Genomic DNA, 15071 nt, shown 5'->3' on the forward strand with positions numbered 1-15071 from the left:
ATGGGGTTGATGGAGTCGTACTCGTCGTGATCCAAATCACCGATGATCCTAGCGCCGAACGGACGGCACCTCCGTGTTCAACACACGTACGGAGCAGCGACGTCTCCTCCTTCTTGATCCAGCAAGGGGAAAGGAGAGGTTGATGGAGATCCAGCAGCACGACGGCGTGGTGGTGGAAGTAGCGGGATTCCAACAGGGCTTCGCCAAGCGCTGCGGGAGGAGGGAGATGTGCCATGGGAGGGAGAGGGAGGCGCCAGGGCTTAGGTTGTTGTTGCCCTCCCTTCCCCCACTATATATAGGGCCAAGGGAGAGGAGGGGGGCGCAGCCTTGGCCCTTCCTCCAAGGAAGGGTGCGGCCAGGGAGGAGTCCCTCCTCCCCAAGGCACCTCGGAGGTGCCTTCCCCCTTTAGGACTCTTCCTTTTCCTCTTCTCTTGGCGCATGGGCCTCTTGGGGCTGGTGCCCTTGGCCTATATAGGCCAACGCGCACCCCCTACAGCCCATGTGGCCCCCCGGGGCAGGTGGCCCCACCCGGTGGACCCCCGGGACCCTTCCGGTGGTCCCGGTACAATACCGGTGACCCCGAAACTTGTCCCGATGGCCGAAATAGCACTTCCTATATGTAAATCTTTACCTCCGGACCATTCCGGAACTCCTCGTGACGTCCGGGATCTCATCCGGGACTCCGAACAACATTCGGGTTACCGCATACTAATATCTCTATAACCCTAGCGTCACCGAACCTTAAGTGTGTAGACCATACGGGTTCGGGAGACATGCAGACATGACCGAGATGACTCTTCGGTCAATAACCAACAGCGGGATCTAGATACCCATGTTGGCTCCCACATGTTCCATGATGATCTCATCAGATGAACCACGATGTCAAGGACTTAATCAATCCCGTATACAATTCCCTTTGTCTAGCGGTATTGTACTTGCCCGAGATTCGATCGTCGGTATCCCGATACCTTGTTCAATCTCGTTACCGGCAAGTCTCTTTACTCGTTCCGTAACACATCATCCCATGATCAACTCCTTGATCACATTGTGCACATTATGATGATGTCCTACCGAGTGGGCCCAGAGATACCTCTCCGTCACACGGAGTGACAAATCCCAGTCTCGATTCGTGCCAACCCAACAGACACTTTCGGAGATACCCGTAGTGCACCTTTATAGCCATCCAGTTACGTTGTGACGTTTGGCACACCCAAAGCACTCCTACGGTATCCGGGAGTTGCACAATCTCATGGTCTAAGGAAATGATACTCGACATTAGAAAAGCTTTAGCATACGAACTACATGATCTTGTGCTAGGCTTAGGATTGGGTCTTGTCCATCACATCATTCTCCTAATGATGTGATCCCGTTATCAACGACATCCAATGTCCATGGTCAGGAAACCGTAACCATCTATTGATCAACGAGTTAGTCAACTAGAGGCTTACTAGGGACATGGTGTTGTCTATGTATCCACACATATCTGAGTTTCCTATCAATACAATTCTAGCATGGATAATAAACGATTATCATGAACAGGGAAATATAATAATAACCAATTTATTATTGCCTCTAGGGCATATTTCCAACACTATCAACACTGTCAACCGCAAAAGAAAAAAAAGAAAAGAAAAAACACTGTCTGGGCTTTCAGTTTGTTTCGGAGACTTGGAGCTGAAAATCAGAGCACCCACAGAGCCATGAACCTCGTAGTTTCTCTATTATAGGGCATAAAAAGGTCAAAATTCAGAAACAGTTGTTCATCGGTTACTTCTTTGTTCAACTCAACCACTCGTCCCCCGCGTCGCCTCTCTAGCGACTCGGGTGGAGCCCTCGTCCGCGCCGCCGGGCCGCCCCCCTCACCCCCCTCCCTCCCCTCGCCGTCGCCGGAGGAGGCCGCCAGGCTAAGCCCGGGCAGCGAACGGCGGCGGCGGGGTCTTCCTCTTCCTCTCGTCCGACGGCGGAGGAGGCGGTGGCGGATCTGGAGCCCCTACGACGACGGCTTCCCCTGGCGGTGCGGCGCGCGGCTGCTGCGCGGCGTCGGCGTGGCCGTGCCTTGCGGTGTGGTTGGGGCCCAGCGACCGCGGCGCCTCCTCCCCATCCTTCGATGTGACTCCGGCCACATCTGACGGCGGAGGACTGTGCGTCGCGCGAGGCTGCGGCTTCCCAGCGGCTTCTCTGTCTGCCGGCCATCTCGCAGCGAGGCCCGGAGCGAGGTCTCCGATCTGTTCAGGCCCTCCCTTGCCTCTGGATCTGGTGATGTGGGCTCCGGACCGATGGGCCTGGTCAGGCTCCTTTGGTGGTGATGTCATCGGCGGTGGTGGGCTGTGGTTGTCGGGGCGGCGGCCCCGGGTTCGGCGGTGGCGGCTTCGGCCGGGGGGCGGAGCGCTTCTGGACGCGGCGGATCGAGGGGTCCCGTGGCTAGATTGGAGTTGGCCTCGGCAGGGGTGGTGGTTTGTGGGCGGCGGTCGGTGGTCGGTGGTGGCAGGTGGCCGGCACATCTCCGGGAGAAATCCTTGCTCCATTCTTCACCGGAGCCGGTGACAGCGGCGCCCACAGGTGCCGCGGTCTTTCTTGGAAGCGTCGTCGTGGAGGTGCTCCACCTTCTCCCCACGGCTTGGGCTCCGGAGGGAAACCTCTGATCCGCTGGATTGGGCGATGGAGGCGTCTTCACGTCTTTCTCCTCCGTGGGGGCATCGTTTTGGAGCCGGCTACGACTGTGAGTCTGGAGGATGATGGCATCTTCGCCGTCGATGGCAGCATCTTCGCCGCGTGATTTGCTGAGGTTGGGGCGGGGCACTGGTTTCTGTTTGGCAACGATGATGGCGTTGAGAGGAGCTTGGGTCGCGGTGTGGTCTTCGGTAGTCGGTTCTTCCCGACGTGCCCGAGGTGCTCTTCCGTGGTTGTTGGGTTGCTTTGAAGTCAAAGCTACGTTGGAGCGTGTCCAGTGGTGACGATGACAGACATTCGGTGGCCGTTTTGCGGTGGGCATGATCGGCGCAAGTCCTGCATATTTCCCTTGTCTTGCTCATCGTCAAAGTCGGAGCTGTCGGTTGCTTGCGCGTGTGGCCAACCGTTGGCATGTGCCGTCGTGTCTTGTTCCATGTTGGTGGCCAGGTTGGCCGGTGGTGCCCATGTCATGTGGGTTGTGATGTATCGGTTTTAGCCCGGTTTTCTGTCAATTAATCGGGCAATTATCTTATTCTTAATCAATGAAAATGGTAAGTCTTTTGCCTCGTTTCAAAAAAAAAATCTGAAACAACTCTGCCAAGTTGCTGTACATGCAACATTACAGGCATCGTAGTACAACTAGAAGCACGACTACAATGCAAGGCGCACAACAGTGCTTATTTCAAACTCTTTTAAACTACCTACCTGAACAATACCCACAAACATAGAGCACTTATTCGTTATATAGAAACTACTCATGCAAAAAAATGAAAATTATGATCCAAGCTCGGTGTGTATGATCATGTTCTGCTAAAAACATTTCCTATGTAAATGCTCTTATATTCTTTACGGAGGGAGTACTTAGCAACTTGCTTGCTAATTATGCAAAAAATCATGTAAGTTATTCCACAACCATCTTACACATGGCACTTCTCATGCAAAACTGTGTACCTAGTTGATTGTCTGAAGTTAGAGACACAAAGCAGTATTCAGCTATAATTCAAACATATATATCCTTCACTTGTCAGTTCTCTTCCCAATCCAAGAAAGGTAGATTCCAGATTGGCGAGACATGGGCAGCGCAGGCTGGGCCGGAATAAGAATTTATCGATGATTTGTTGCTTCATTTTGTCAGCGTGCAGCAGAGCAGGCCATGACCAGTATGAAAATGGCCATCAGCAGATGCAAGGGAGATCCAAATCTGCCACACCCGAGTAGAACATGTTTAAATTTAGTTATATGAGAAGTGTCAGTCAGGGTTAACTGTTCAAGGTTAAGCACTATGGTTTTTTACTGAGCAGTTTTTTTTACCACTGCCTAAGATATCATTTGTAGTTTCGTACAGAATCTTGCTGCAGTTGTGGCTAACAATTTCGGCCAAATATGGTGCATTCATGTGCCTCGGCACACTTTTGTCACTGTATTACTGACGATGGGTTCAGCAACTGTATATATAAAATTTTAGAAGGGTTTTTTTTGTAGCTTTGGTCAAATTCACTACGAATCTGGACATTTTCGCGAATCCTAGTTACTCTCTGATTTATTTGTTTATTGTTGTATAGTCATTTGTTTCTAAGTTCTGATTAACCCTTTAAGCATGGATATTGTACTTGAAGTTTTCCCCCAATGTGTGTTTGCGACTTTTGTAGAGAGCTGAGAGGAGCCATGAGTTCATTTTGTGAATTCAGGAATATGTATACCCTATAACCAGAAGAATGTATGCTGACTTGGCTGCTGTTACCTAACTGACCTTCATTCAGGAAAAAAACTTTTTTTTTTCTTGACTACACTATGAAAGTGTTCTTACATATGGATCCCCATCGAGAGCGCCGAAAACAAATCGATTAAGCTCCTCAACACCAATGTCGTCCCAGATACCAAGAGGTGAGCTAACGATGCGAGTGCGGTACACAAGGGTAGTTTCAGTTTGTTTCGGAGACTTGAAGCTGAAAACCAGAGCCATGAACCTTGTTGTTTCAGTGCTACAGGGCACCAAAAGTCAAATTCAGAAACAGAATAATACCCACAAACAAAGACCACTTTTGTGTTCCAAAAAGAAAACCTCTAACAACATAATGAAAATTATGATCCAAGCACAGCATGCTTGATGATGTTCTGCCAACAAAATTTCCTATTTAAGACATGTCAGAAGTAACTAGCATCCAAAGTGACATGTATTCATCCAAGTGTTACACTAACAAATAGCAGCAGAGATTTTATTTTTCAGACCATTAGCAGTAAAGAAAAAAAAATGATTTGCCACATCACATCATCAGCAGAATTTCACACATTATATCATTAGCAGACAAGTGGTTGTCTACTAAATCGCCGCTAAAAAGATGCTTATGCCTGTAAATAGAAGATAAAAGTTTAAGCCGCGGGATGGTGTTGGACAAAAGTTTAGGCTTCATGATAATCTTTGCCCATGCCTTTTACATAATGATCATAGTACCTTAACACAAACACTACACAAGATTAACCAATGCACGGACATACAAGTTACCCAAACCAGAAACCAATACAGATGACAGAAAGTTCAGTACAAATTTGGAAGACAAATTAGTCAAGTTCCCTCCATACTGAACCACCATTGCTCCAAAATGAAACATGGATACATCAGTCATAGAAAATGAGAGCCAAATTCAAGCAGACATACCAAGCCCGCTGCTCCATATCATGAATAATTGACTCCTATCAGAGATCCACTTCTTATAAAGGCAGCAGCAATCTCATATTGACGTCAAATGTGCAATGATTGTGATTCTGTGTACAACGGCGCATAAGGCAGAAATAGCGGCTTGACATCTGCAAGATGAGAGATCACTTTGACTTGCCGATTATCCATATTATAGCACATGAATGTGATACCCCCCACAGCGAAGAACAGCAAGTTGCATTCCCGGATGAATCGCAATAAAATCAAAATCCGCATCAAGCCATAAATCTGTCCATCCAAATATGTTTGAAGTTTCAATGCTATGCTTCAATATCCATTGTTTGTCTTGATAGTTCTCCAGAACATGAACTACTAATCGAATGGCAACACCATATTTATCCCTCTGAAAGTTGGCAAAATGCAAGCGGCCCTGCGACCGCTGAATAAAACCATGAGCCAGATCCAAATCATCAAACTGATCAGCAGGGGCCCTGAATATCGACCGCTGAACAAAACCATCAACCTGACCACCAGGGACCCTGAATTTCATCCATATTTCTCCCTTTGTGTCAACCGCGGCTACACAATCATGTAATTTAAGGTCAAGGGCACGAAAAAACAGAAGGCCGTTGAGAAAAACTGTCGCGGAGGAGTGCCAACTAGCAAACCAAGTAGCTCTGCTCCATCTCTTCTCCTTATAAATCTATTCTCCGGTTTCAGACGAATACACTGTCACTCCGGAAATGTCGGTATTCTTATTCTCGCCATACTTGTGCTGCTGTACCAACTCAAACACATGAAAATGCGGCGACAGGGCCGGGTCGAAGCCCAAAGATGCGGTGGCCACCTGGCTGCTGTCCTTGCCGGAGTTGGGCAACACGATCCACTTCTCGGTGGCGGGATTGCACACGGCATAATGGAATGCGCCAACCCCATCGGAAACGTGGTAACATCGGCAGAGGAGGAGACCGTTGCAGGAGTCCAGCAGATCGACGGGCAGATGGTGGTTGGGCAGGAAGGTGAAGGAGGTGCCGACCGGAGAGCGGCCGTCCCCCGATATGCTAGTGAAGCGGAAGGGCAGCTCCAGAACCCGCTGCCCGGTGGTACTGGTAATGCGGCCGTAGAAGAAGCCGGCCAGGGTTTGGGGGAGCCGTTTGCGGTGGTCGGGGTGGTGGATGAGGCCGAGCCAGTGCTTCGAGACGCACTTGCAGCGGCACAGCGACTTGGCGGGAACGCGCGAGAGGATCTCCACGAGGATGTCGTCGGTCAGCCTCTCGGCCGGCGTCCGGCTGGGGAAATCGGAGCAAGATCTGCGGAAAGAAACACAAACGGAGGAGAGTCAGGGGAGCAGCCAAGGCCCAAGGAGGGGGAGTTGATAGTGGTTGCTGCTCTGCTTACCGGGCGCGAGTCGACGCTCTGCCTTCCTCCCGCGGGCGAGGGCGGTCCGCCACCATGGACATGGCGACGGGCGGCGGCGGCGCCGTCCGAGCGAGGAGGCAGGGGATTTTATTTCATTTTATTTATTTTGAGCAGAGCGATGAGGGAGGGGAGTGGGTAAATGGGCTAACTGTATCACATCTGTAAGCATCGGGCTGTCTCAAAATAAATCCATCCCATCTTTCCGGGAAGAAAACCCATCCCTACAAAAAGCTTTGTGAGTTTGTCTAAAAGGAAAATCTTTAGACAAATCTTTCCGGGAAAAAAACCCATCCCTACAAAAAACTCAAAAAAAAAATCCTGTTTTCTCAAAACAAAGGCTAAAAAACCATGTTAAAAAAGAACATAAAAAAATACTTTCGAGAAAAAAACAATTAGAGTTTCAATCATGTACGCAATACTATATTTTTTTTAGAAACACAATAATGTACTACTAATTGGAATGGCGGCTGCTAACAACCAACCAGATGACAGGATCGTTTTTTTTTGGCTAGCGACAACAACCCTAGCTTTAGGTTTAGGTTGTCGGTTGTGAGGGGGGTCGCTAGATTCCATGCGTGCAGATTGTTTTAGCTTTAGGTTTTAGAGCCCTAATACATTATTAGAGAAAACCTTATATACAGAATCTTACCAGCAGCGTGGTTCAAAGTAAGGCGCTACTGCTACTTAGCAGTAGGGCATATAAAAAAACCGAGCTACTACTACCCTCGTAGCAGTAGTGCGTTAGCAAAAAACTGCGCTACTACTACAAATGCCACGACGTTGCAGTCAGAGTAGGTTTAGTAGTAGCACATGTTTACAAAGAGCGCTAATGTTATTGAACTTAGCAGCTGCGCTTTTCGCCCACCCTTGCTGCTGCTAAGTTTAGTCTACTCGTTGCAACTATTTAGTTTCACCTCGCTCCGCAAACATGGTGTTTACCACCTTAAGTACGTTATTTCTCAAACCATCACAACCACTTGGTCTTCATTGAACTCTATGTGTAGGATCTGTGGTCATAATAGGAACCTTCATCGGTAGATTCTACACAAAAAAATCATTGATAAGCAATGTATTTTTGATTTTTTAAATGCTTAGCCTTAGCAATAACGCGTTTTCCCACAAAGCGCTACTGTTACAGGGATAGCAGCAGCGCGCTTTGAAACAAAGTGCTACCGCTAAACGCCATAGCAGTAGCGCCTGCGCTACTGCTATGGCGTTTAGCGGTAGCACTTTGTTTCAAAGCGCGCTGCTGCTAAGCCCATCCTATCTTCTTCAACCGGACGTCCCTCACTCTCCCCTCTTCACTCTCAGTCTCACTCTCCCATGCGTTCCGCCGCCGCCGACGTTCGGCCCTCCCCGGCCGTCGCCCCAAGGTATCCTCTCTCTCTCTCTCTCTCTCTCTCTCTCTCTCTCTCTCTCTCTCTCTCTCTCTCTCTCTCTCTCTCTCTCTCTCCCTCCCTCCTCCTCCTCCCTCCGGTCGCCCTCCTCTCTCCTCCCTCCTCCCACCACCTCCTCCTCCTTCCTCGCTCCTCCCTCCGGCGGCCCTCCTCCCTCCCTCCTCCTCACTCCTTCCCCCTCCTCTCTCCCTCCTCCTCCCTCCTCTTCCCCCTCCAGTCACTGCCCCACCTCCATACGCCACCCCTCCTCCCTCCTTCCTCCCCCTCCATCTCGGCCTCTTCCCTCTCTCCTCCCTCCCTCCCTTCCTCCCTCCTCCCTTCCTCTACAAGTTTGTAATTAGGTATAGAAATAGTTTTAGTAATAGAAAATTTAGTAATATAATTAGATATAGAAATAGTTTGTAATTTCAGTAATATAAAAAGGTTTTAGTAATAGAAAATTTTAGTACATAGAATCTTATTAAAATTTTAGTAATAGAAAACAAGTGAATAGGCATTTGATGATGTAATTAAAATTTTACTATATAAGAACTAGTTTATTTTTAGTAAGAAAATTAATAGAACTAGTTTATTTTTGGTAAGTGCTTAGTTGAACTAGTTGAATTTATGTCATTATCACTTTGTCATCAAAGAATGCTATATGTGGTTTGATGATCTAATTAAAATTTTACTCGGTGGAATATGCAGGCTTTGTAGAGTCGTGTCTCCTTGGAGTGATCGTCATCCGAGCTACCTCTACTTCCTCTACACCGGAGTCGGTGAGCTAAAAGTCCACCCCCTCCTTCTCTACTCCTCGGTGTTGAATAGAGTAGAACTAGGGTATTTAGTTATGCTTCGTTTGTACTATTTGTCCTCAGTGCATCTTTTTAAGAAAGATGGTAAGATTTTTACTATTTGTCCTCAGTGCATCTTTTGCATACATTATTTTTAAGCTAAACTTCATTGATAAGTATGTTACTACGATGTTCTTCAACAGGGACTCCCGATGATAGTTGTGCCTCAATGGATCAAGCATAAAGGTCACATGACAATGGTTAGCTTTGTTGGGGAACGCAGTAATTTCAAAAATTTCCTACGCACACGCAAGATCCATCTAGGTGATGCATAGCAACGAGAGGGGAGAGTGTTGTCTACGTACCCTCATAGACCGAAAGTCGATCCTAGTACCGAAAGTACGACACCTCCGCGATCTGCACACGTTCAGCTCGGTGACGTCCCATGAACTCTCGATCCAGCTGAGTGTCGAGGGAGAGCTTCGTCAGCACGACGGCGTGATGATGGTGATGATGAAGTTACCGGCGCAGGGCTTCGCCTAAGCACTACGACGATATGACCGAGGTGGATTGTGGTGGAGGGGGGCACCGCACACGGCTAAGACAATTGTCTGTTGTGTGTTCTAGGGTGCCCCTTGCCCCCGTATATAAAGGAGCAAGGGGGGAGGCCGGCCGGCCCTAGGGAGCGCCAAGGAGAGGAGGAATCCTCCTCCTAGTAGGAGTAGGAGTCCTCCTTTCCTAGTCCTTCTAGGAGGGTGAAGGAAGGAGTGGGAGAGGGGAAGGAAAGGGGGGGGGCGCCACCCCCTCCTAGTCCAATTCAGACTCAAGGGGGAGGGGGCGCGCGGCCTGCCCTGGCAGCCCCTCTCTCTCTCCACTAAGGCCCATCTAGGCCCACTAGTTCCCCGGGGGGTTCCGGTAACCCTCCGGCACTGCGGTTTTCTCTGAAATCACCCGGAACACTTCCGGTGTCCGAATATAGCCGTCCAATATATCAATATTTATGTCTCGACCATTTTGAGACTCCTCGTCATGTTCGTGATCATATCGGGGACTCCGAACTACCTTCGGTACATCAAAAAACATAAACTCATAATACCGATCGTCACCGAACGTTAACCGTGCGGACCCTATGGGTTCAAGAACTATGTAGACATGACCGAGACTCATCTCCGGTCAATAACCAATAGCGGAACTTGGATGCTCATATTGGTTCCTACATATTCTACGAAGATCTTTATTGGTCAAACCGCATAACAACATACGTTGTTCTCTTTGTTATCGGTATGTTACTTGCCCGAGATTAGATCGTCGGTATCTCAATACCTAGTTCAATCTCATTACCGGCAAGTCTCTTTACTCATTCTGTAATGCATCATCCCGCAACTAACTCATTATTCACATTGCTTGCAAGGCTTATAGTGATGTGCATTACCGAGAGGGCCTAGAGATACCTCTCCGACAATCGGAGTGACAAATCCTAATCTCGATCTATGCCAACTCAACAAACACCATCGGAGACACCTGTAGAGCACCTTTATAATCACCCAGTTTACGTTGTCACGTTTGGTAGCACACTAAGTGTTCCTCCGGTATTCGGGAGTTGCATAATCTCATAGTCATAGGAACATGTATAAGTCATGAAGAAAGCAATAACAAATAAACTAAATGATCAAGTGCTAGGCTAACGGAATGGGTCAAGTCAATCACATCATTCTCTAATGATGTGATCCCGTTAATCAAATGAAAACTCATGTCTATGGCTAGGAAACTTAACCATCTTTGATTCAACGAGCTAGTCAAGTAGAGGCATACTAGTGACACTCTATTTGTCTATGTATTCACACATGTATTAAGTTTTCGGTTAATACAATTCTAGTATGAATAATAAATATAAATAACAATTTTATTATTGCCTCTAGGGCATATTTCCTTCAAGCTTACGACCAAGACATCCTACATTGCACTTTAGTGCATTTAATATTTCTCGAAGCAAGCAAGTCTTAATAGTCAAAGACTGGAGCAAAATTGTGAAGGATCGCAACAGAGAAGTACTAGGGGGCAGCAATCAAAAGCGCGGCCCACAATTAGGAGACAGGTTCATCTGCATGCTCCTATATGATGAAGCAGGAGTGCTACACATATTCTATGCTATTTTACTGAGAGAGAGCAGCATGAGTGATTAGCTAGCTAGAATGAGTTTGAAGATGATGATGTGCTACACTATGACTATGATGATTAAATAGCTAGTGTTGATGGTAATGACTATGATGATTATTATTAGCTAGTGTTGGTGGTGATTAGATAGCTACACTATGACTATGATGATTAAATAGTGTTGGTGGTAATGACTATGATGATTATTAGCTAGTGTTGTTGGTGATGATATGATGCAAGAGTTTTTATATTAATATGATGATGAGTTATTATACCACAATAATCTATGACTTGATCACTTAGGATCCATCCACTTGAAACTAATCCATGGTCGGGCATTGAGTCTGACTCAACTTCACACCTTGTAACACAGGCAAGAACCCTTTCTTAGCTTGATCCATTTTGAACTTCTTCAAAACTTTATCAAGGTATGTGCTTTGTGAAAGTCCAATTAAGCGTTTTGATCTATCTCTATAGATCTTGATGCCCAATATATAAGCAGCTTCACCGAGGTCTTTCATTGAAAAACTCTTATTCAAGTATCCTTTTATGCTATCTAGAAATTCTATATCATTTCCAATCAACAATATGTCATCCACATATAATATTAGAAATGTTACAGAGATCCCACTCACTTTCTTGTAAATACAGGCTTCTCCAAAAGTCTATATAAAACCATATGCTTTGATCACACTATCAAAACGTTTATCTCAACTCCGAGATGCTTGCACCAGTCCATAAATGGATCGCTGGAGCTTGCACACTTTCTTAGCATTCTTTGGATCGATAAAACCTTCAGGTTGCATCATATACAACTCTTCTTCCAGAAATCCATTCGGGAATGCAGTCTTTACATCAATTTGCCAAATTTCATAATCATAAAATACAGCAATTGCTAACATGATTCGGACGGACTTAAGCATCGCTACGGGTGAGAATGTCTCATCGTAGTCAACTCCTTGAACTTGTCAAAAACCTTTCGCAACAAGTCGAGCTTTGTAGATAGTAACATTACCGTCAGCTTCAGTCTTATTCTTGAAGATCCATTTATTCTCGATGGCTTGCCGATCATCGGGCAAGTCAACCAAAGTCCGCACTTTGTTCTCATACATGGATCCTGATATGTCTCCAACGCATCTATAATTTTTTATTGTTCCATGCTATATTATATTCTGTTTTGGACATTATCGGGCTTTATTATACACTTTTATATTATTTTTGGGACTAACCTATTAACTGGAGGCCCAACCCAGAATTGTTGTTTTTTTGCTTATTTCAGAGTTTCGCAGAAAAAGAAAATCAAATGGAGTCCAAACGGAATGAAACCTTCAGGAACGTGGTTTTTGGAACGAACATGATCCAGAGGACTTGGACCCTACGTCAAGAAAGCAACCAGGAAGGCACGAGGTAGGGGGGTGCGCTACCCCCCCCCCAGGCGTGTCCTCCACCCTCGTGGGGCCCATGTTGCTCCACCGACGTACTTCTTCCTCCTATATATACCTACGTACCCCCAAACTACCAGATACGGAGCCAAAACCCCAATTCCACTGCTGCAACCTTCTGTACCCGTGAGATCCCATCTTGGGGCCTTTTCCGGAGCTCCGCCGGAGGGGCAATAGATCACGGAGGGCTTCTACATCAACACCATAGCCTCTCCGATGATGTGTGAGTAGTTTACCTCAGACCTTCGGGTCCATAGTTATTAGCTAGATGTCTTCTTCTCTCTTTTTGGATCTCAATACAATGTTCTCCCCCTCTCTTGTGGAGATCTATTCGATGTAATCTTCTTTTGCGGTGTGTTTGTTGAGGCTGATAAATTGTGGGTTTATGATCAAGTTTATCTATGAACAATATTTGAATCTTCTCTGAATTCTTTTATGTATGATTAGTTATCTTTGCAAGTCTCTTCTAATTATCAGTTTGGTTTGGCCTACTAGATTGATCTTTCTTGCAATGGGAGAAGTGCTTAGCTTTGGGTTCAATCTTGTGGTGTCCTTTCCCAGTGACAGTAGGGGCAGCAAGGCACGTATTGTATTTTTGCCATCGAGGATAACAAGATGGGGTTTATATCACATTGCATGAGTTTATCCCTCTACATCATGTCATCTTGCTTAAAGCGTTACTCTATTCTTTTGATCTTAATACTCTAGATGCATGCTGGATAGCGGTCGATGTGTGGAGTAATAGTAGTAGATGCAGGCAGGAGTCGGTCTACTTGTCTCGGACGTGATGCCTATATACATGATCATACCTACATATTCTCATAACTATGCTCAGTTCTGTCAATTGCTCAACAGTAATTTGTTTACCCACCGTAATACTTATGCTCTCGAGAGAAGCCACTAGTGAAACCTATGGCCCCCGGGTCTATTTTCTATCATATTAATCTTCCATCAACAAGCTATTTCTTGCACCGTTTTTATTTTGCTTTATTTACTTTGCATCTTTATCATAAAAATACCAAAAATATTATCTTATCATATCTATCATATCTCACTTTCGTAAGTGACCGTGAAGGGATTGACAACCCCTTTATTGCGTTGGTTGCGAGGATTTTATTTTTTTGTGTAGGTGCGAGGGACTCGTGCGTGGCCTCCTACTGGATTGATACCTTGGTTCTCAAAAACTGAGGGAAATACTTACGCTACTTTGTTGCATCACCCTTTCCTCTTCAAGGGAAAACGAACGCAGTGCTCAAGAGGTAGCAAGAAGGATTTTTGGCGCCGTTGCCGGGGAGTCTGCGCAAAAGTCAACATACCAAGTACCCATCACAAACCCTTATCTCCCGCATTACATTATTTGTCATTTGCCTCTCGTTGTCCTCTCCCCCACTTCACGCTTGCCGTTTAATTTGCCCTCTCTCTCCTTCCTCCTTCTCTTTCCCTATTTGCCTCTTTTTTGTCTGTTTCTTGTTTGCTTGTGTGTTGGATTGCTTGCCTGTCACGATGGCTCTACCTAGATTTGGTGATCTTCGTCACCTTAAAAGGTTAGAAGAGATCGAAAGCAACGTTAGGAGTTTTATGGTCTTACAATTTGAGCATAATAATTTCTTTAGAAACGAGCTTAAGGAGAAAAAAAGCTTTATGAGTTATATGAATAAAGAGCTCGATGATATGTCTAAAGAATTTGATGGTCTGAAATCTCAAATTGCTCATCTTGAGAAGTCAATAGCTGAAGTTTTGGATAAGCAGGCCACCTTAGTTAATAAGATGGCCGCTAAGCCAGAATTTTTTTTTGGAAAATAAAGATGAAGATCTAAAAGTTATTGATGTGTCCCCTGTTAAATCTTTGTTTTGCAATATGAATCTTGATAATGATGGGACTGAATATTATCCACCTTTACCTAGAAGGCGTTCCAAAAATTCGGAAGTCTTTAGATCTTGATGCTAAAATTGTTAAAAGTGGGATTGAAGAGGTCAAAACTTTAAATATCAATGAACCCACTATTTTGGATTTCAAGGAATTTAATTATGATAATTGCTCTTTGATAGATTGTATTTCCTTGTTGCAATCCGTGCTAAATTCTCCACATGCTTATAGTCAAAATAAAGCTTTTACTAAACATATCGTTGATGCTTTGATGCAATCTTATGAAGAAAAACTTGAGTTGGAAGTTTCTATCCCTTGAAAACTTTATGATGAGTGGGAACCTACTATTAAAATTAAAATTAAAGATCATGAATTCTATTCTTTGTGTGATTTGGGTGCTAGTTTCCACGATTCCAAAGACTTTGTGTGATTTGCTAGGTTTCCGTGATTTTGATGATTGCTCTTTAAACTTGCACCTTGCGGATTCCACTATTAAGAAACCTATGGGAAGAATTAATGATGTTCTTATTATTAAAAATAGGAATTATGTGCCCGTAGATTTTATTGTTCTTGATATAGATTGCAATCCTTCATGTCCTATTATTCTTGGTAGACCTTTTCTTAAAACGATTGGTGCAATTATTGATATGAAGGAAGGGAATATTAGATTCCAATTTCCGTTAAGGAAAGGTA

At 45.5% G+C, this 15071-nt stretch overlaps 1 protein-coding gene across 1 annotated transcript; it reads right to left on the minus strand.

Moving 5' to 3' along the window:
- Positions 1 to 5056: 5056 nt before the first annotated feature.
- LOC125522061 (putative F-box protein At1g55070) lies at positions 5057 to 6893 on the minus strand. The gene is given in 3 exon segments (XM_048687133.2): positions 5057 to 5569; positions 5571 to 6636; positions 6725 to 6893. Coding segments are annotated over 3 exon segments (1287 nt in total). The 5' UTR covers positions 6787 to 6893; the 3' UTR covers positions 5057 to 5410.
- Positions 6894 to 15071: the final 8178 nt, after the last annotated feature.

Source organism: Triticum urartu, chromosome 7A (genome assembly GCF_056163025.1).
Source record: "Triticum urartu cultivar PI428250 chromosome 7A, HENAU_Tu73, whole genome shotgun sequence".
NCBI lineage: Eukaryota > Viridiplantae > Streptophyta > Magnoliopsida > Poales > Poaceae > Triticum > Triticum urartu.